Genomic DNA, 20216 nt, shown 5'->3' on the forward strand with positions numbered 1-20216 from the left:
ATATTTCATTTGTGGAATATGAGTTAAGCAGCAAAATCCACCCCTCTTTAGCCATCTCAGGCGGCGGCCATTTTGTCATTTCTGTCGACTGAAAATGACATCACAACTACTCAGGGCTCAGGTAACGACCAATCATGGCTCAGCTTCAGAAAACAGGTCAGCTGTGATCATACCCTGTATAAAAAGCTAAAACTAATACTAAAGCGAATAAAAACATAACTAAAACAAAGCAATTTTGGAAAAATAAAAACTAATCACTAACAAGCCTGCTGTAAAGACTAATTAAAACTAACCGAATTTGAAAAACAAAATCTATCTGTGGACACGTGTGCATGTGCAAATCTAATGTACGCCATCTTTATATCAGGTGTGGCAGATGAGCCGATTGAAGAGGTGTGGCCTTCTGCCCTAATCCCCAGTTTTCTATCCCGGCCGCCCCCACAAGCCATCTTAATTCCCTCCATCATTACAGGGGACTCCTTGCGGAGAGCTTTGGAAGGTGAGTGCCGACGATGTCATTCACACGAACTATTTCCAAATGTCAGCCCGTAAGCTCGCGTTTGTCTCATTAAAGTTGGTGCATTCCATTTTTTTATCCTTGCTTTCGCCTGCCATTCTCAATCAAGTCCACTGGGAGAACGGAGGGAGGCGGCACCTCATAATCATGCTTATTTGCATGAGCGCAAGCGAAAGACAGTCAATCAGGGGACAACAAGAAAGGGCCGGGGGGAGAAAGACAACTCGGAGCAACGGCAAGCGCACCGGCTTTTTTTTTTTTTTTTTTTGTCCAACTAGATGCATGCTAGTTAAGAGGCATCAGTTGAGAGACATCAAGAAATGTCAGCGTGCTACGTAGCCTTTTTGTTCAACAGTCTTCTGACCTGAAGATTTACATAGAGGCCCACACATGATCCACCCGCATGGAGGCGAGCCCTTCATCTAAAGCACATCGGCATCGTTGGCAGCTGAGGGGCTTCAAAGGCTCACATCACTCATGTAGATGTGTGACATCTTTGCAGGGGGAGATGACGGTCAGAGGCTTTTTGTTTCTCTCTGATCAGCTTCACTCATTCACCTCCATTTCGTCACCATAAGACAAAGACAGGAATAACCATTGTACTTATTGTGACCATTGCAGGCACACTATATGGAAAATAAAGCACATTTTAATCAATTATCTACCATTTGGATCATTTAACAAATGTCCTCAATTATTCGTCTGATAGACATTTTGGACAATGACATTCTTCCTGCTTTGTTGGAACAATTTGATGAAGATCCTTTTGTTTCCAGTGCATTTCCAAGATCCATTCAGCGCCTGGTGGAATATGCACATCTCCAAAATCACAAGATGATTTTGGATCACTTGGACGTTTTTAACCAAACACCATCTTGCTTGAGTTGTCCACTGTACCATCATTGAACTTGGTACAGTGGACCCCCGGTATTCGCGGTAGCCAATAGCAAAAAGTGACGACCAGCCATTCTAGATGCGTTGGGGAAAAGAATTAAACAACCAAAAAATCTGTGAATAGGTGAATCTGCAGATGCAGAACCTACTGTACATAGAGGAGTAACTCTGACATGGCATTTCTGAGTACAATGGATCCCTCACATACTGGCGGTTTTACACCCGTGAATTTGCACATTTTCTTTTCAATTTTAAAAAATACTTTTTAATATACATACATATTTTTCTAGGGTAAATTAAGAGGGGAGATTAACAATAAAAGAATTAAATACATAAATAAAATACAGTTCAATTAAATAATTCTTATTCACAAAAAATTTATTGTCAGGGATCTTAATGCGCCGGTGCTATAGGTACGGTGGTCACGTGATATGCGACGAGAAGCAAGCAGTTAGCTGGCCGTCCAAATTGCCAAACAGAATGAGGGAACTATCATATAGGCGACCAGAGTTGGGCAGCCCGTGCCGGGGATGGAGGACAGGAGGCGACAAGTTTTAAAAACGGGTCGGACTAAACAAGGGCGGAGGTGGATTTTAGTCTGGCCCACTAATCGTTCCTCATTTGTGTGACGTGGTCACGAGGCAGCCGAAGTTCATCTCAGCCTACTTGGTGAAATGGGCAAACGACAAAAATTGCTTCCGAACACTTCAAACGCGCCACTAGTTACGCAATTACGCAGAAGATTTTTCAACAGGAGATACAGCGCGAGTTCTACTAGTACGACAAGTGATGAGACCCAGTAACGCGAGCAACGTCGGAGCCAGCACACCGGCGAGTGACGCCAGCATGTCGCTTGACCGTCCGCTGCTGGAGGAGTGCGTAGCTTTAGTTGTGCAAAAGCTAACGCAAACAAATATTGCCATCTTGGTAAAGTTCAACAGGTGTAAAAAAACTAAAGTAAGTAAAAACATATCAGGTATAACAAGCTCCTCACTCACGGTTCTCCAAGCCTAGTCTCTTTTTTTCTTAACCCGGTACTGGTAGCTGGCCGTGCCATGTAGCTCGGGATGTCCACAAACCACAGCGATAATGTTTTGCTTCATTTTGCGCTCTCCACACAAGACCTGCCAAGTGTACAGGACGCTGTGTGTGACGTAGTTTTCCCTGATGCTGATTGACTGCCACGAGGCGGAGAGGGGAAAAAGTTCATCTGTTTAGCCGCGACGAATGGGCGGATTTTCGGTGCATCGCTCCCCGTCCCTCCGCTCCAAACGGATCACCCGCGCCGCCCCGCACGGAACAGCGCCCGACCCCCACTAACTACAGTGATTTAAATTGAATCGCGCCGCCAAAAATGCCCTCAATGGATGTGTTGCGAACAAATGTAGCAGCACCCAAACTGCTGGAGGAGAAACCAGCGAGCCAATCATCAACCCGAAGGGCTGACCAATGGAAGCGCTCCCTGGACCGGGCTGTTATTTTGTTTAACACAAAATGTTCCATTCCGTGGCATGATTATGGCGCTAATCTAACGTCATAGAGCTCGACAACGGCGCACCCAGGAGAGCGTTGATTTCAGAGTGCTAATAGCAATCGACCAACCAGCGGGAAAAGCATTCATGCTTCTTTCCCTGAAAGGCCATTAAGCAATCACTTCCAAATATTGGCAAGCTTGCACCGTCGTCCCTTCGCCCAGCCTTGCAGTGAACACCAAGAAAAGCGAGTGTAGTGGGGAAAGGACTTCAGTTAATTAGTTAACAATGCTGTGCTTGCGCGGGCTTCCTCTGACATTTCAAAAGCACCCATGTCAGGTTAAGTTGTTTAAAGGTGTCAATGGCTCTTTGTCTCTACACTGCCCAAAAAAAAGCCCTTCCCTGATTTAAATTGTCAGACGCTTGTAATGCGCAGACGGGCACACAAAAAAATAAGATAAAAACTCAAACCACCTTGGATTATAAAAATAGCAACATTTATTGTTCCACTTTACATATATGATTGAAAGTCAGCCACATTAATCTCCATTTTAAAAAGAAAAAAAGACCTTCACTGGGATGTGTGGTTACAAAAGGCCAGTTCATCTGGAGCACTGCAAGTTAACTTTGTTTGCGTGACATTACCAAAGACATACAAACAAGAATGTGGAAAACTACTGCGTGTGAAAATGACATTGTTGAGGTTTAATCTGATGTGGAGCCGTTGCAAAGCTATTTCACACAGCAAAAACAAGGTTAAAAAAACAAAAAAAAAAACAGTAAGCAAGTAACTGAGCGTGACAATACAAGTGCGACCACACTTGTGGCACAAGTACAATGTGAATAGTACTTCAGTGTATGGAGAAGCTCTTATGACAACAACACAGGACGTGGGCAATACAAGGACTCAAAGACGGCCAAACTGGAAACTACCGTAGATCAGATCATCTGACAAATGGAGACATTTAAATGGATGTGGCTCCTAAATGCCCACAAGGACATAGTATTTACTTTTTTAAAGATTTTTTTTGTAGTCAATATACAGTAACCTCATACTGTAGCCATTCTGGATTTTTCACTGAAGGAGCTCTTTTAAAAAAAGAAAAAAAAGAGGAAAGGGACCTTTTGACGGGCCTTGTCTTATACAAGTTCTCTCCCTAGTGGCCTGTACATGAACTGCACGTGCTTCTGCATATGACTGCGTGTGCTGACTCCCATGATGAGGTCTGGATGATCCTCCAGAAGGTGTTTCACAATCCAAATCGGGAAGGGGTGCGTCGGGGTGTCATTGGGGCCTCTTCTCGTCTCCCCGGCGTGCATATTCTCAGCGACCTAAAGCAGAGAAAAGACAGAAGTTACATGGGTACCTCGACCATTACGCAAAAAGAGGAGAAGGTGTGAGAGGAAGGAGAGGAAGGTGAGAGGATGACTGCAAGACTGGCAGGGGAAAAATACATGAGAGCATGATGCCATTAGGGAGTGATGAGAGTGAAAGAACGAATGAACGAAGCCTCACTCTGAGAGCATCATCCATCTTCTTTAATCACAGACCCTTGACAAGCACACACAGACAAGCCGCTTCTCATGAGACTTTAATAGAATTCCATATAACAAAAGCTACGAGTACAAGAAAGACATTTGTTACTAAAATACATGTCATTCAAAAATTTTTGCGGGGCCCAAATTCAGTATACTTTAACTACACACCAAAATGCTTTGAATTTATAGACCAATCCGTTTTCTAAAGCACTTAAAGCAGGGTGCACCCTGGTCTAGTACACCGCCAAAAAATGTATTTCTCTATACATGCAACAAAATGGAGGCAAAGCGCTTTTTTTTTCTTATTAGACAAGGCCAAAGGCTTCTTTATCCCCCCGCGTCGGCGCGGGCGACAACTGTCGCATTGCATCACGTGACCAACGCAGACATGTTGGCGACAGGTCTGCGACACATGTCGTGCACATGTCAGAAATTGTTGCTGCGTATACGAAGCCGTGCGCATTCTTTCTGGTGATCAGTCCGTTATGTCACAAGTGTGCCGGCAATTTATTTGCTGCCACGGTGGAGAGGAGCCACCATGTAGCTTATTGCTGCTGCGAAGCAAACTAGTTTGGCAGCGGCGTGGGTGTTATGTCACATATTAGTGTGTAAAGAAGCCTACACACTCACGTACCACCTTTGTCGACACCTTCAAGTTCGTTTTCGCAATACAATTAAATCCATCGTATAGTCATCTAGGTCCCTTTATGGCTGTAGCAGGCACAATGTTCATTGTTGTCGCTGTCACTTTATACGTTGCCCGGCAGTAAAAAAAAACGCAGGCCGGAATTGGCCATAAAAGGCAGAGGAAATTCCGCCCTGCGGTGTCCTCGTCAGAATGAGCCGTAGAGACGCCCTCTGACTTGAAGTGAAACTGAAACAAATTTTTAAAAGAAGGCCGGTATAAAGGCAAAGTGCGCGTAGCACTGCTGCAGCGGATGTTGCCCGCCGAGTATAAAGGAGCCTTAAGTTCTGACTAAATGAAGCTCCTCCCTAGGGTTCAACAATTGATTGGCACCAAGATGCCACCAGATGGTGCCAAAGCAATTATTTTTATATTAGACATGACTTGCCGGAGAACAAACGAGTTTTTCAGCAAATAATGAAGGATAGGCTCTCCACGCAAATAATACACTAATAGGCAAATTTCACAATGTCAAACTGTGAACATGCTGTATATAACTTTTGATGGCATAAGAAAATAAATACTGTAGTGTGGTGTGTGTGCTTTTTAGTGGTCAAGAAGGGCAACAGGAGACGCTGATATGCCTCTGGGTTTTTTTTTTTTTTTAGGCTGATGCCAATTCAGAGAACCAATCAATCGTCCAATTTATTACAAAAAATATGAATAAAATAACTTATTTTTTTTAGTCTTTAACACGTACAACAATGATTTTATGAATTACAGGCAGAACATTTGACAGTTTAACTTAGTATTTGTTTTCACTAACCAAACACAGAGAAAAATCAACAAAAATTGGCCCAATTTTTCAACCAATTAAATAAATCAGCCGATTAACCAGTCGGGCCCGAATAAAAACCAAAGTTTAAAAATTATGCAAGTTGGAAGATGACCCAATGAAGATTTATTTGTGGCAAAATAGGGTTGGTAGCAGAGCACGTCCACCAGGTTTGTGGACTGACTTGGAGCCGCATGAAACCTTTTCATATTTATTTCTAACCCAGTTGCCAGCATCTAATCAGACAGAGAAACTACTTGGCCAATTTGAATCGACTTGATGAATAAAGCATGGGTCAGAGAAGAAATCAGTGCAGATCCACTTTTGGGTCTATCATTGTCATTCATGACAGGTGTCAAACATGGTCATTGGACAACATCATTGTCCAAGGAAAAGCATGTATCTTAAATGCTGTGACCTTTTTCTTTTGACATGAAGAAAAAAGTTAGTTCATCAGATGAAAAATGTTGGTCCTTGGTTAACGGCACGACAAAACCTGAATTTGTAACTTGGAATGCTAGTCTATCAGTTATGATAATGCAGTGGACACTGATGATAAACATCATTGCGCTGCCAACAATTGGACTGGAGTGAAATTGGCCACAATTGTTGAAATGTTTTTACAATGTTGAGTACCGTATTTTCCAGACTAAGTCACGTTTTATTTTTTTTTTTCATAGTTTGGCCAGGGGTGCGACTTATACTCTGGAGCGACTTATGTGTGAAATTATTAACACATTATTACTGTCATGGCTTGTTAGCGCTGACTTGTATTTATGATGTTTTGTCTCCCTCTCCCGGCGCTTTAGCATAATTGAATCTGTAAGTTGAATGATGTCTGTTGAAACGGTCAGAAAATGATTATTCATTTTATTTTATTGATCTACTTCAAGCTTTGCCACCGTTGTACAGTATAGTGACAGGCTATACTAATGCTCTTCCATTAGATGACAGAAGTTACAATGAACCTGTTTATTCACATATTGTCATTCATAGAACAGAAGAAGGAACTTAACCCTCCACTCGAGCAGTGACGAAAACTCCCACTTCCACTGTAGTTGGCATGAGCATGCGAAACAAAAGGAGTGGGTCACTCACTCAATTGATGCGAAGTGTGCTAGGCAGCAGCAGTAGGATCGTGAGGGCGTACAAAGAATTAGGAGGTGGTCACAATGAAGGCTGCCAAAACCAGTCATTATCACACATCCCACTTGCTGCCTAAATCTCATTCTAATCCCTTCCCTCCAGTGTGATTTTTTTTTCCCACAGATTTCACACCCGCGTGGTCACACAAATGTAGATAAACCAGCGTATTAATTAACAATAAAGTTACTTTTTAAAGCTGTCTTTAAAAGCGTATTTCTCTGTGTAAAGCTCGGGAATGGGTGTGAAATTAATTTTTGGGTCTAATTTGAAAATGAAGGTTTTTCCCGCTTCCTGCGCTCTGCTGTGGCTCAATTTAAATTGCTGCGGTAATGGGGGTCAGCCAGGAGTCAATATTATTTCTTTTTGTCTCGTCTGCAGGGACCAGAGGTGAGAAAAGCTCATCATGAAGAGCGAGAGAGTTGGCAGAGAGGGAGGGAGGGCTGGAGATACGGCCTGGCGGCGAGGTGGCTCAATGAAACGGTTCTATCTCTGCGGTGCTTAAAGAATGGAGAGGTGAGTTGTGGGGAGGGGGGGGGGGGGTGTTATGCAAAAATATTATTGCGGAGGCAGCGTTGGTCACTTACTTCACATTGCCGGTGTTCTTCCTCTCGTGCTCCTCGCGGCGGCTACGTAGCTGCTCCTGAGCCAACGCCATCTCCTCTTCCATGTTGTTGATTTCTTCCTTGGCCCGCCGACGGTTTTCCTGAAGGTGACGCATGCAATGAGGAACAATAAGGAGCATGGATAGAAAAGGAAAAGGATGGTTTTGAGCCGCCTTCTGAGCTTTTACTACTTTGGGAAGGCTTTCAAGTCAAGAGTTTGTGAATTGATCAATGGTCCCGAACCACCAGGACACCACCGTGACCTGTCCGTGAGCCATTTGGTTTGGACAGAAAATATTTTATTGATCAGAGTCTGAGAGAAGTTTTATGTGCCTGTGCCTCTGTATACACATAAAACTGCTTGTCTTGGTCACATGATATTTGTGCGCCGTCTTGGAAAAATTAGTACAAAATATTAAAGCAGAGATCTTTGGGGAGCTTTGTCGGAAAGGCGAAAAGGCCACGACCCAATCATGGCTCAGCTTCAGAAAACAAGTGAGCTGTGAATGGTCGTTACCTGAGCCCTGAGCAACTGTGATGACATTTTCAGTCGACAGAAGTGACAAAATGGCCGCCGCCTGAGATTACTAAAAACGGGTGGTTTAACTCTTATTCCACAAACGCAATATTTATCAGAATACCGTGTTTCAACTAGTGGACCTGCTGGGAACATATGCTTGAAAAAAAATGTTTTGGTTGACTTCCCATTTTACCTTTGTGTAAAACGTCCATTGGATCAAGGTGAGATAAAAAGGTGTTTGCTTTCAAACACAAAAGACAGCATTGTTTAAAATGAAATGGCAATTATTGCTGACCTCAGTCTAGCGTGATATTGTGGTCAACTTTGCTGGTCTGCTGCTTTAAATATTGCTGTCATTAGGATTATGGGTAATATCTACTTACTTACATAAAAACTTGTCAGGGGTGTAACCTATTCTTGGTAGGTGGAAGGCTGCATGGAAGCACCTTAAGTTTTTTTTTTTCCCCCAACAACCAAGTGCTTCTCGTTCATCGCAATCGGATCTCTACTGTAACTCTAAATCGAAGCATGGCTCAATGGACCTTCCTTTGTGCTCTGGGAACAGAAAAGGTTGTAAGCACAGAATTGTCACAAAATGTGTTTGGAAAATGAAGATAAAAAAGTTTGCGTAGAACAAACCCAGATTGTTGAGTTAAATTGATTAGTGGTTGAGTCCCAAGACTTTTATTCTGTGTTTAAAAATGTAAATATAAAGATTTAATGCAGATTCAATGTTGTAATTTTATTCTGAACATCATTTTATTTTGAAACGCAAGCACTGGAAATGTGCAGCAGCCGAACGTTGGCCATGAACATTTGGTGACACAACTAAGTTTGTGTCATTTAAATATAATTCATGGTTTTTAAAAAAAGCTTTCCTTAAAATTTTTTTTTTTTTTTTAAAAAAGCACTTTTGTTTTAACACGCATGCTTAATGATGTCTGTCCTAAAAATATGAGTGTGAGTGGTGAGCTTTTTGAGAACCGCCAATAAAATAACGCCCATAAGATAATTTTATTTCTTGGCTTTTAAATGTCCGACCTGTTTTGTTTGTAAATGCTTTTAAATGTTGTACTTTTAAATTATATGAAGCAGATTGAGTTATGTCGCGTACGTATTGTGCTATATAAATTAAGCTGCCTTTCCTAATAACTTACACAAAAGTTACGTGAATGTGGCTAGTGCAAACTTCTACACTAATTGGCAAAACAGAGCTAGCCGTTATTTTATTTAACCTTACCTGTCTGCTTCTCCCAGCGTGTTTGATGCTATAAAACATAGGCCCCAGTTCTGCCAGCCACTCGCCATCCACTGCAGTTACACACTGCATGTATTCCTACAAGACAGAACAAGAAGTTCAAAAAACATCACCGACGATAAAAACCTTTCATCCATGCCGGCGGCGTAGTTCAGAAGTTTCACCTTGGTAGTCATGACAAGCTCATGGTAGATGATGTAATCGGGAGTGTAGCCCATGCCAAACAGGGAGCTGGTCGGGTGAAGGTGACACGGCATGCCCGTCCTCACGTTCACATATTCACCAATGCCCTGGGAGCAAACACATGCCATAGTTTAATAGTGTGCAAAGTTACCAACTCCCCCTGAAAGCTTTTCATTAGATCTTTTATCACCACCGCTATGTCATGATGTGTCTGTAAACGCTGTAAACAACAGCAGTACCTTGAGCTTGGCAGCCTGGTGGAAGTAAGCAGCACAAATGCACTTCCTGATGATGTCCCAGTCTGAACCAGAGGACATTAAGTTCATCCTCTGCTGCACCATGATGTCTTTTAACTGAGAGCGCACCTCACGCACCTGGCGTACGACAGCAGACATTCACTTTAGCACGACTGATTGATTTGTTGACACGCTCAGCTAGCCTTAAAGTTACTGGCTATAGTGCCGCTTCCTTTTGAGGAAATAGCCCAAAACATACAATTATGACCTCTAAATAATGACATTTGATAGACATCTGGTTCCAATAACTTGTGGAACTTGACGGTGATGCTCTTCTGAACAAATTGCAAAACATGTTAGGATGTGAGGCCAGTGTGCACCCATTGTCATCAGAGTAAGTGGGAGTAATGTAGAACCTTGCGCATAGCCTTGGTGTGAATGAAGTGATCGTTGCACCAGATGCTGGAGTAATTGTTATTTTTCCACTGCGTGTAGACGTTAAGGTAAGTCAGATGGTCACTCTCCGGCACGGAGAACTTCTCCCTGACCTGGTCGCTCTCCTCCTCACGGCCCTGCAGATGCACACACACACACACACACACACACATACAAACAGTGTATTCATATATTAGTGAGTAGTCTCGTATTTTTGTTTGAATTGTATTAGATTAAAAAACGTCCAATAGGGTCTGTCATTCAAAACAATACAATTACTATAAAATAGGGATGTCATGATATCCAAATGTCATGACACGATAATATCATGATATGAATCTCACGACACGATAATTATCATATTGTGGGGCAGTTGATGATATATAAAAAGCTCACGATATTATAAAAAAGAAAAAAGAAAGCAAAAGCTCATATTTAAAAAAACAAAAAAAACAATATTCTGTTTTTGTACATAATAACAGCATTCACAAAGAGATTCTAATTTAGAATTTAATAAACTTTTTTTTTTTTTTGAATGACCAATCCGAAGTGTTGAAAATGGCTTGCTCTCTTTGACGACGCAATGTTAATGGTTGAACAAGCATGCCATTTGGACATACGAGGATTCTGCCAGCAATACGTCTCAGGCAATTTTAGTTAATCGATTTATTCACAAGCCAATATTTTAAATCAGTTAATAACACATAAATAAAGACGATAATGTGAGGATAAACCAATAACATTGATTTGTGCAAAAATAGCAAATTTACCACATTTGGACACAAAAGTGTTCTGTCCGACAGCAAAACAATGTAAAATAGAGTACAGGTGCATGATTTCAAGAAATAAATTGTCTAAAATTCGACAGGGTCAAACCTTCGGTCTGTAAAAGATGGCTGGCACAGACAGCATGGAAACGATGATGAGGATGTCGGCGCTGCAGCCCATGTCGCACGACACGATTAGCATCTTGGACAAAGCCGGGTCGAGGGGAAATTCCACCATCATTCGGCCAGTTGGCGTCAAAGAACCTGAAAGCACAGTGATTAAATCATACATCAAGAATATTTAAGTGTATGACATGTAGGCATGTACAAGATGAGTTATAAGCTTCTTTTCCATCAAAAGCCTGCTAGCATGAGGAGAAGACAGCAGAAAGACACTTATTTTTCTGTCAGTGTATAAGAGGGGGATGAACCGCTGACAGTTATGAATACTCAAGGCTAAGATAAAGGAGAGGGATCAAAAAACGTTGCCAGCTCTGATTTGAATGATTAGGTGACATAGTCTAAGACGCTTACACCAAGGGAGAAGCGGAGCAGTCAGTTTCGGGCAGGTAAGACTTAATCAGAGTTAATCTGCTGTTAATACACCATACAGGGAATCATCAAAAGTCCCTCCTTATCCCCAAATCCCTAAATCCTTGGAATACTGCTGAGGATGAGACAGAACCGAGGCCTGACCACTTGAATTAAACACTGGATCAGTTACCAGGCAATTACTTCACTGGCCAGACCTGCAACTAGTTCATCCAGGCCTGATGGCAGATGCTGCTTTTATATGAGGGCGCTTCAAGCAGAAAGTCATGATCAAACGCAAATTACGGTTACAGTACTTCATTTTGATCTCAAAATGAGGCTGACCGATGCCATTTTAGCCCAATTTGTGAGGGCTGAGCAGGTTACAAAATATACTGTATTTGTTGGAGGTAATTTGGAAAGGCTCCACTAGATGCCACTAAATCTCATAATTTTTTTCCAATTATGAATGCTAAAACACCACCAACTACTCCAAATTAACAAATTTTATAACAACTGGAACAATTCTCCTCTTTGGCAAGCTATTTTTCATCTTTCTATCGAATGACAGTAATGAAAGGCCAATTTAAACGCGAGCCTCGGATGTAAGCATCATTCAATGCGAATGGCACCTTTTCTTTCAAAATGACAGTGAAACGCACACGATGATCACACCCATTTCACAGCACGCACCAGTGTTATCGAGCGCTCCCAGGATCCAAAGCTGGTACATGGAGTTGAGCATGTTGTCTTCGGGTGGCGGGTCCATGAAGTGGAAAAGGAGTAGATCCTGAACACCTAGCGACTTCAACAGCAGGACCACATTGGCCAGGTTGGTCCTCTGAATCTCTGGTATGGTGGTGGTCAGCATCTCATTCTTATAGGCACTTTGAGTGTAGAGCCTTGGTGGAAAGGTTGTATTATTCATAAGTCCTGTTCACAGCTCTTCAGTGCAAACAAACAAATAGAATACCTGTAACACTGCCCTGGTCCTGTACGACCTGCTCTACCAGCGCGCTGGTTGGCATTCGCCTGGCTGATGGGATATACTTGTAGAGCATCCATTCCAATGCGAGGATTGAACACCTGTTTATAAGTGCGTTAAACAGCTTGTAACACAGAATTACAATAATCCACTGATGTAATACTAAGGTGTTTGAAGCAAAGGGATACCTTAAGTTTGCAGTACCCAGCATCCACAACAAACATGATACCATCCACAGTGAGGGAAGTCTCTGCTATGTTTGTAGCAACGATACATTTCCGAACACCATCTGGGGCCTAAGCGAGCGAAGAAAAACAATGGTGGTGACCATGTTTAATCAATAGCCTCCATTGCAGCAATCTAATATACAGTATATGGTAAAGTCACTTAACAAACCTTCTGGAAAATTTTGGCCTGCAGGTCCGAGGGCAGCTGGGAGTAAATGGGTAGCACAGCCAGAGCAGGAGCGTTATCCAAATCCTCAAGTCGCTCCACAATCTGATCGGATGTTACCTACAAGGTCAAGGATGGACATATTTATTATATAATACAACTTCCAATCAGTGGCCATAACATTAACCCTTTCATGCAAAGTGGTCACTACAGTGGACAGCTATTTAAAAGTTGCTTTCGCCTATATTAATTAATCTAAAAATATATATTTATATTTTAAATAATAACATTAAATCATAATTAATGCATGAAAGGGTTAAAAATATTTTTTAAAGTTAGATTAATTAATATAGGCGAAAGCAACTTTTAAATAGCTGTTCACTGTAATGACCACTATGTATGAAGGGGTTAATAATACAGGCGCATGTAAAATTCTGGCTTTTCAATGTTTAGTTTTCAAAAGACAAGAGTTCATTGTTCATCCAACAATGTTTATTACTGCAGTTGTAGTTAGCAGTTGTGTAAACATACAATACAGTTCTTGTAATGTCTGCTGTTCAACTACATATTCAAGCGTGTAGCTGAGTAAATTAGAGTATCATGGAAGAGTTCATTTATTTGAGTAGTTCGATTATAAAAGTGAAAATGGCATTACATAGATATTATCTAAAAGACAGATGACCATGTCCTCCCTAATTTCTCAATTTGAAAATTAATTGTATTTGTCCTTTCATAACTTTCTCTATTTTCTTGTGATGGAGCACTTTGTGTTTTGGTAAGCCCTTAGTCGTCATCATCGCAATCAAAATCATGCAATATTCCACTGTGTGTATAGCAAATGTACTGTATATAGTATTCCCTTTTTGAACTGAACTACTGAAATAAATATATAATGATTAAACAATATCGCAATCAGTTTTAGATGCATCTTTATATAGCTGCCTTGTCCCTCACCTCAATATCCTCCTGACCTGGCATGAAGATGAGGATGTCGCCGACCAACCCACTGAGGTGGATCTGCAGGGCCTGCTTCACTGCAGCCTCCACGTAGTCCTCCTGGGGAGTCTAAACAGCACAAAACAAAAATCACAACACATGTCAATGAATGATAAATGTAATGCTTGTACAACAAAAAGCAAAAGTATGAATACCTTGCTAAACAATATGTCCACTGGAAATGTTCTTCCTGGAATGTGGAATATAGGTACGTTGCCGAAAAACGCTGCAAATTTGTCAGAGTCCATTGTTGCTGAAGTCACAATGAGTTTCAAGTCTGTGCGCCGAGAAACAACCTGGTAGGAAAGACCGCCCCCCAAAAAATGAGAAAACGAAATATGATGTTCATGACGTCTTCATGTGTTCCACACCAAACAGGCCTGGGACAAGGAAACTAACCTCGCGGAGCAGACCAAAGAGCACATCAGTGTTCAAAGAACGTTCGTGAGCTTCGTCCATGATGACGGCACTGTAGTGGTCCAGGTCGGACTCCCTCAGTGACTCTCTGAGCAGGATACCATCCGTCATGTACTTTATCATCGTTTTCTCACATGTGCAGTCCTCAAAACGAATTGCATAGCCCACCTGCAGGGTACATAAGATTCATTTCTACTAGTTGAATACACTGTAACAAACAGGCAATGTGACCCACTGCTGGAGTTAATTTAGTCCCGAGATGGATTGGAGAATTTATTGTTTTTTTTATATATATATATATATATATATATATATATATATATATATATATATATATATATATATATATATATATATATATATGTATATATATATATATATATATATATATATATATATATATATATATATATATATATATATATATATAATTATTATTTGTATACAAATTCTAATTGAGGCAGCAGTAGCTCACCTCTGTGGGGTTGGGCATTGGGTCCCGAGGGTCATGTTTCGAGTTCTGCTGCGGCACTGAACCCACCCCTCCCGTTTGAGCTACAGCACAGTTTGAATATCTGCATGTGTGTGAACGGGTTCTCTTATGTGGTGTGCAATTCAAAATATACAACAGAGTGCAAGATGAATTTTGAATTTGAAAGGAATTATAACAACTATAATGCTGTTTTTTTTAACATCATTCCAATCAAAATAATTTGAGGATTGCTGTCTTCCACTAGGTGGCAGTGTTCCCTTGGTTATGAAAGGTTAAACGCTGCACACTTCGACAGACAACCGCTCATATTCATATTCATAGCTATGGACAATTTAGAGCCTTCAATTAACCAAACATGCATTTTGGAATGTGGGAGGATATGCGGCATATGCAAGCAAGGGGAGAACATGCAAACAGAGGAAGGCTGCAGCTGTGATTCGAACCCAAAACCCCCGGTCTGCCTACAAGTTAAACACTTGGGGGGAAAAAAAATGCTGATTTTCCTTAATAGACAATATACTGTACCATTTCTAGTCATCAAGTTATTCCTTGAACACAATTTGCTGAAACAAACTCGTACTTTAGGAATTTGCCTTGCTTATATGGAGTGTTGTGGTAGTTTGCTTTCACCTCTTCTCCTAGGTTGGTGCCGATCTCCTCGCTGACCCTCTTGGCCACACTCATGGCGGCCACTCTGCGGGGCTGAGTGCAGCCTACCATGCCATAGCTAGTGTAGCCATCCTCATGGAGGTACTGCGTCAGCTGAGTGGTTTTCCCACTGCCTGTTTCGCCAACAACAATCACAATGCTGTTGTCCCTACGGCGGCAGAAAGACACAGTTGATCATACAACTTCATCCATACACGTTAAAGTATTTTATCTATGAAGAAAGTGTCTATGAATGGATGTGTGTACCTTATGATGTTAAGAAGCTGCTGCCTCACAGCAAAAATAGGCAAGTACTGTCTCTGCTCCAGAATGCTTTTCTTCTTCGCAAACTCACTACTGGCCTCACTCTTTTCTTTCATGTGATCTGCAAACTTCTGCTCTGCTCTACAAAGACAAGCAAGAAAAATACCTCATTGATATGAATGTGAATGGCTGAACAAATGGAGCCCACAGCTCTGCATTGCAAAACACGCAGAAGAGCCAGGAAGACCAACCTGTAGTCTACTTTGCCATCCTCGCCAACCACTTGGCTTCCGGAAGCATCGTCTTCTTTCTTCTGGATGCCCATGATGTCCCCCAACTTTGTGCCTGCCAGTTCCCAATGTTTGTGCTGTGCCTGAAAACATATTGACATTTTATGTTATGCTGATTAAAACATCTTCACACACCTGAATAGTCTTGAGTTACAGTATAAAAAGCAAATGGGTATGCCTCACTACACTAACTAAGTAACCAACCCATTTTAGTGTTCAAATCTTTGTTAGCAGCCTACCTTTTTGCGTTCTTTCTGCTCACGGTGTTTACGAACAAGCTGACTGCCCTTGCGGGAGATGATGGCCAAGTCAGAGGTGGCGTCTTTCACAGGGATGATGGGTTCTGGCTGCAATGACAAGGCAAACACAAACCCACACATAAAAGTCAAAAAGTTGAAATAGATAGCTCGTTTCCATTATGTGAAGCTAAGCCCATCTTTGCTTGACCTGTTTGGTGAACACTATTCTTCCATCCAGGAATGGAGGGACCAAATTGTGAACCAGCAAGTGAACCTTCGTAGCATTGTCCTCCTCAAAGTCCTCGTCTACCTCCAAACGCTGCACCACACCGCTTGTCAACATACGGTTGGTCTCCCATCGCTCGTTGTCCTATTAACAGAGGAACGTAACTTGTTAGCAAGACATAACAAAATAAAAACACATACGGTTAGTTACCTCGTTGATTTGACGTTTTTGGGCGGATATTCGTTTCTGAGTCTGCTTCTGAAGAATCTGCTCTCTCTTCTTGACATACTCATCAGATGTGGAAGTGAAAGGGTTGTGGAACTCATCATAGCCTTCGTCCATCATGTACCAGTCTCTGTCGGCTTGCTGCAAACAGGAGATGAATTAGAATCAGAGACTGAGCAATTTATAATGTGAATATATAGAATTTGAGGTTAGCGATGCACTGATACTGCCCAGTTGTACTCATAAGTGTAAAAATGCTCGGATACTACGACACCAATACCACTTCACAAACCTGACTATACCTTCCAAGCTATGAGCTGCAAGACAAAACTTCAAGCTATGGTGTTATAATCTATTACTTGAGTTGTCTTGCCAATTTTTATTTTAGAGCTAAAATGTCATGTGTTTGAGGTTGCAAGTGCAATTTAAGGCAAGACTGTTACGAAAATACACAGATGGGTGTTAAAATGTCAGCAATTACAAGGTGTTACTCTAAAACATTACTCTAAAAATGTGAGCGAACCCAATGACGTGCTCAAGAAATGTTTGTTTTTGAAAAATATTCATTGATAACAAAACATTTTCCTCACAACTGCAAAACATAATGCCATTAACAAGTATCATTTCTTATCATCAAGTACTCAAATGTAATTACTCATACTCTGTCTAAAAAAAAGAGCATCCGTAATGAACTTAACATCAATAAACCAACCTTCTGATCTTCTTCCCACTGGTCTTTCTCATCCTCGTTGTCAAATGAAATTCCAGGCCCACCGTCCTTTTTACCTACAATAATGAAAGTAAGGACACTACTAAGGAATCTCTTGAGTTAGAAATAGTTTGGAAGGCGCATTTATCATAATATTGTATTTTCACTCTATTGGGGGGTTGACATTGGTTACCTTTTCCTTGGGATAAACGAGGCGTGGAACCTAAATGTTTTCTGTCATTGGCCCACTCGTTGTACTTGTAGGATGGGGTGGGGAGGGGCGTGTCGTCAGTGTAACGGCCTCTCACTGACCTGAAGTCAGAGCAGATATGACATTGTAAAAGACTTGGACATCATGTGATAATTATCTTCACCCAAGTGTTAAAAAAAAAACCACGATAAATAATAGTAGAATGTATAACATTTAATTTTTTTTAAAAAGATGCTAATGTGACAAGATGCATCATCATGACCACTGACATATAGAATACATTTATGAGCGGGTACTTGTTTGAGTCACGATATATTTCAATATTAAATGTTCACCTGTCTTTCCTCTCGCTCTCCCGGCCAGAGTGCCGACTCCGCTCCGAGCGGTCCGATTCTCTTGCAGAAGGCGCAGGGGAGGGAGACTCCCAATGGGAATGCCGTGAACTTGCATAGCCACTGTCATCTTCTTCCCAATTGGAGCGGGAAGGTGTAGAACCATCTGTGTTTAAAAAAAATAAAAAATACTAATAATAATTTTTTTTAAAGTTTTTTTTTTGTTTTTATTTTCAATATGTCATCTAATTTAACAAGGCTTATTATTTTAGTCACTTAATCTTGTGAATGAAATTTATACGCCAGTCAGGAGTATGCCATTTTCCTACTATGTCAAAAAACAGACCAGAATTATTGTTGACGGTGCGATATAGAACAGCCCAGTAAGTTTTTTGTAAATTACACAAGTGCTTCTTTACAGTACTGTATATGGTAAGTCATTTCAGCATTTTCATTTTGATATCCTTGAAATCCAGTTTATTGTCCATGTACTCGTACGCTCATTGTCCTCACTATTAAGACGAATTTGGCATTCTAGTAGGACAACTACATATTAGTAAAGAGGCAAAACTGTGCCACAGTTGACAACTGTCTGCTAGATGTAACACCAGTGACATTATAATATTCTATTAGCTACTAGTACTTCACGAGTACAAGTAAGAAACGGTCATTCTACTTGTGCACCCTAGTCATCTTATTAGTGAGCTGAATTGTCTTACTACTAGTGAAGGCAAAGAACATTTTAGAACATGGACCTTAAGATGAACATCAATGAATGCTCATGTAGCGTTCAATAATTATAAGTGCTCTACAATATTGCATACATGTGTGTGGAAAAACAAGAAGAAGAAAAAAAAAACTACCTCTCGGACGCTGTTGTGGCGTTTGCGGTTCATCCCGCCTGCTACCCCGGCTGATGCGATCCGACCAGCCATCTCTCTGTGAGCGCTCACTCCGGTGCGAACGCTCCAAGCGGCTGCTTGAGCTGCCCTCTCGGTTATCTCACAAGAAAAAGGAATGTTAGCATCACAGCTGAGAATCAGCTACAAAAAGAAAAATACAATATCTCTTTGGAATCACCTTTTTCACTTCGCTGACCTCTGCCCTTATCTTTGTCTCTGTTCCGGTCATCTTTGGAGGAGATGTAGACGCCTTGCTCACGTCTGTCTTTTTCTCTCTGCTCGTGTCGGCGACGGAACTCCTCGCTGACTCCTCCGGGACTGGACGGCGTCTCTGAGCCACTGCTACGGTATTTCCTGCCGGCGTGGTGAAAAGAAAAATATTGCAGATTATCTACAGGTTGTACATTTGAAGTACAAAGTAGTCCTTCCTTTGAATATAATGCCCATTTCAGGTTGTGCAATCCTCACAATAAGAGTAAAAGTGTTTTTGTAAGGTGAATAGTTCCTTCAATTAAATTGTGATAGTCCAATAGTATGACATGAGACAACGGGTGTCAGGTTTAACCATGTTGGTTGGTTGGTGTAAAGCACTTACTTCTCTTTTTTATCCTGTCCATTCTTCTCATCATCATCATCATCATCATTATCAGAACCAGAGTCACTTTTGCTTTCCTCCCAGTCCTTGTATGAGGAAACCCTGGATTTTTTTTTGACTCCGTCCTCGCCACTAAATTCACTATGTTCTTTATTCTCTCGCTCTTTCCTTTTCTGTGCCGCCAGCAGATCCAAGCCCAGCAGAGAGGTGCGCGGAGTAGGAGCCCGGAAAACATGATGTTCTGCAGCGGCGCTTTTCTTCTTGACTATCAGTCCTCCAACTTGGACTTTTGAATCAGTCCCCTCCAATCTATGCATTGAATCATCGTCATCCATTATCTGCGAGGGAAATATATATATTTTTAAGTATAATGTAACCTTTTATGGTAGGTATTGTGTACTGTGTAGTCGACGTTCAATTATATGACATTCAACAATACCGTTCATGACAATGATCTAACATGAAACTTACCAAAGCGTGGCGAACCACTGCTAGCTGGTTAGCTACCAGCCCTGACAGGGAAAAACGTCAAATTGCTCAAAATGTGCTTCTTTGCGGCTGAATTCATGTAACTGTCACATAAAATTTAACCAACTGGGGTTGTTATACAATCCACAAACACGCGTTGCTGCTAGAGAAACAATTATTTTGACAGCACGTTCATCAACCGAACGTAACTGTTTACAGACAAGTGCACCGCCATTGCTGTCCCTTCTTCTTCTACTGCTTGA

At 41.4% G+C, this 20216-nt stretch overlaps 1 protein-coding gene across 1 annotated transcript; it reads right to left on the reverse strand.

Annotated features, from left to right (window-relative positions):
• Window positions 1-3358: 3358 nt before the first annotated feature.
• Window positions 3359-20216, reverse strand: dhx38 (DEAH (Asp-Glu-Ala-His) box polypeptide 38). The gene is made up of 27 exons (XM_086025775.1): window positions 19957-20216; window positions 19486-19823; window positions 19069-19244; window positions 18852-18989; window positions 17992-18154; window positions 17639-17757; window positions 17449-17522; window positions 16722-16877; window positions 16494-16655; window positions 16286-16393; window positions 16008-16129; window positions 15760-15897; window positions 15475-15661; window positions 14334-14519; window positions 14090-14230; window positions 13893-14003; window positions 12942-13058; window positions 12734-12841; window positions 12534-12646; window positions 12254-12462; window positions 11139-11293; window positions 10244-10399; window positions 9831-9965; window positions 9573-9698; window positions 9391-9486; window positions 7613-7731; window positions 3359-4215 (listed from the first exon to the last, which is right to left on the reverse strand). Exons 2-27 carry the CDS (start codon window positions 19818-19820, stop codon window positions 4134-4136), a joined length of 3732 nt encoding a protein of 1243 aa, XP_085881901.1. The 5' UTR covers window positions 19821-19823; window positions 19957-20216; the 3' UTR covers window positions 3359-4133.

This window comes from Filicampus tigris, chromosome 3 (genome assembly GCF_054856515.1).
Source record: "Filicampus tigris isolate MCC_2025a chromosome 3, RoL_Ftig_1.0, whole genome shotgun sequence".
NCBI classification, from domain to species: Eukaryota; Metazoa; Chordata; class Actinopteri; order Syngnathiformes; family Syngnathidae; genus Filicampus; species Filicampus tigris.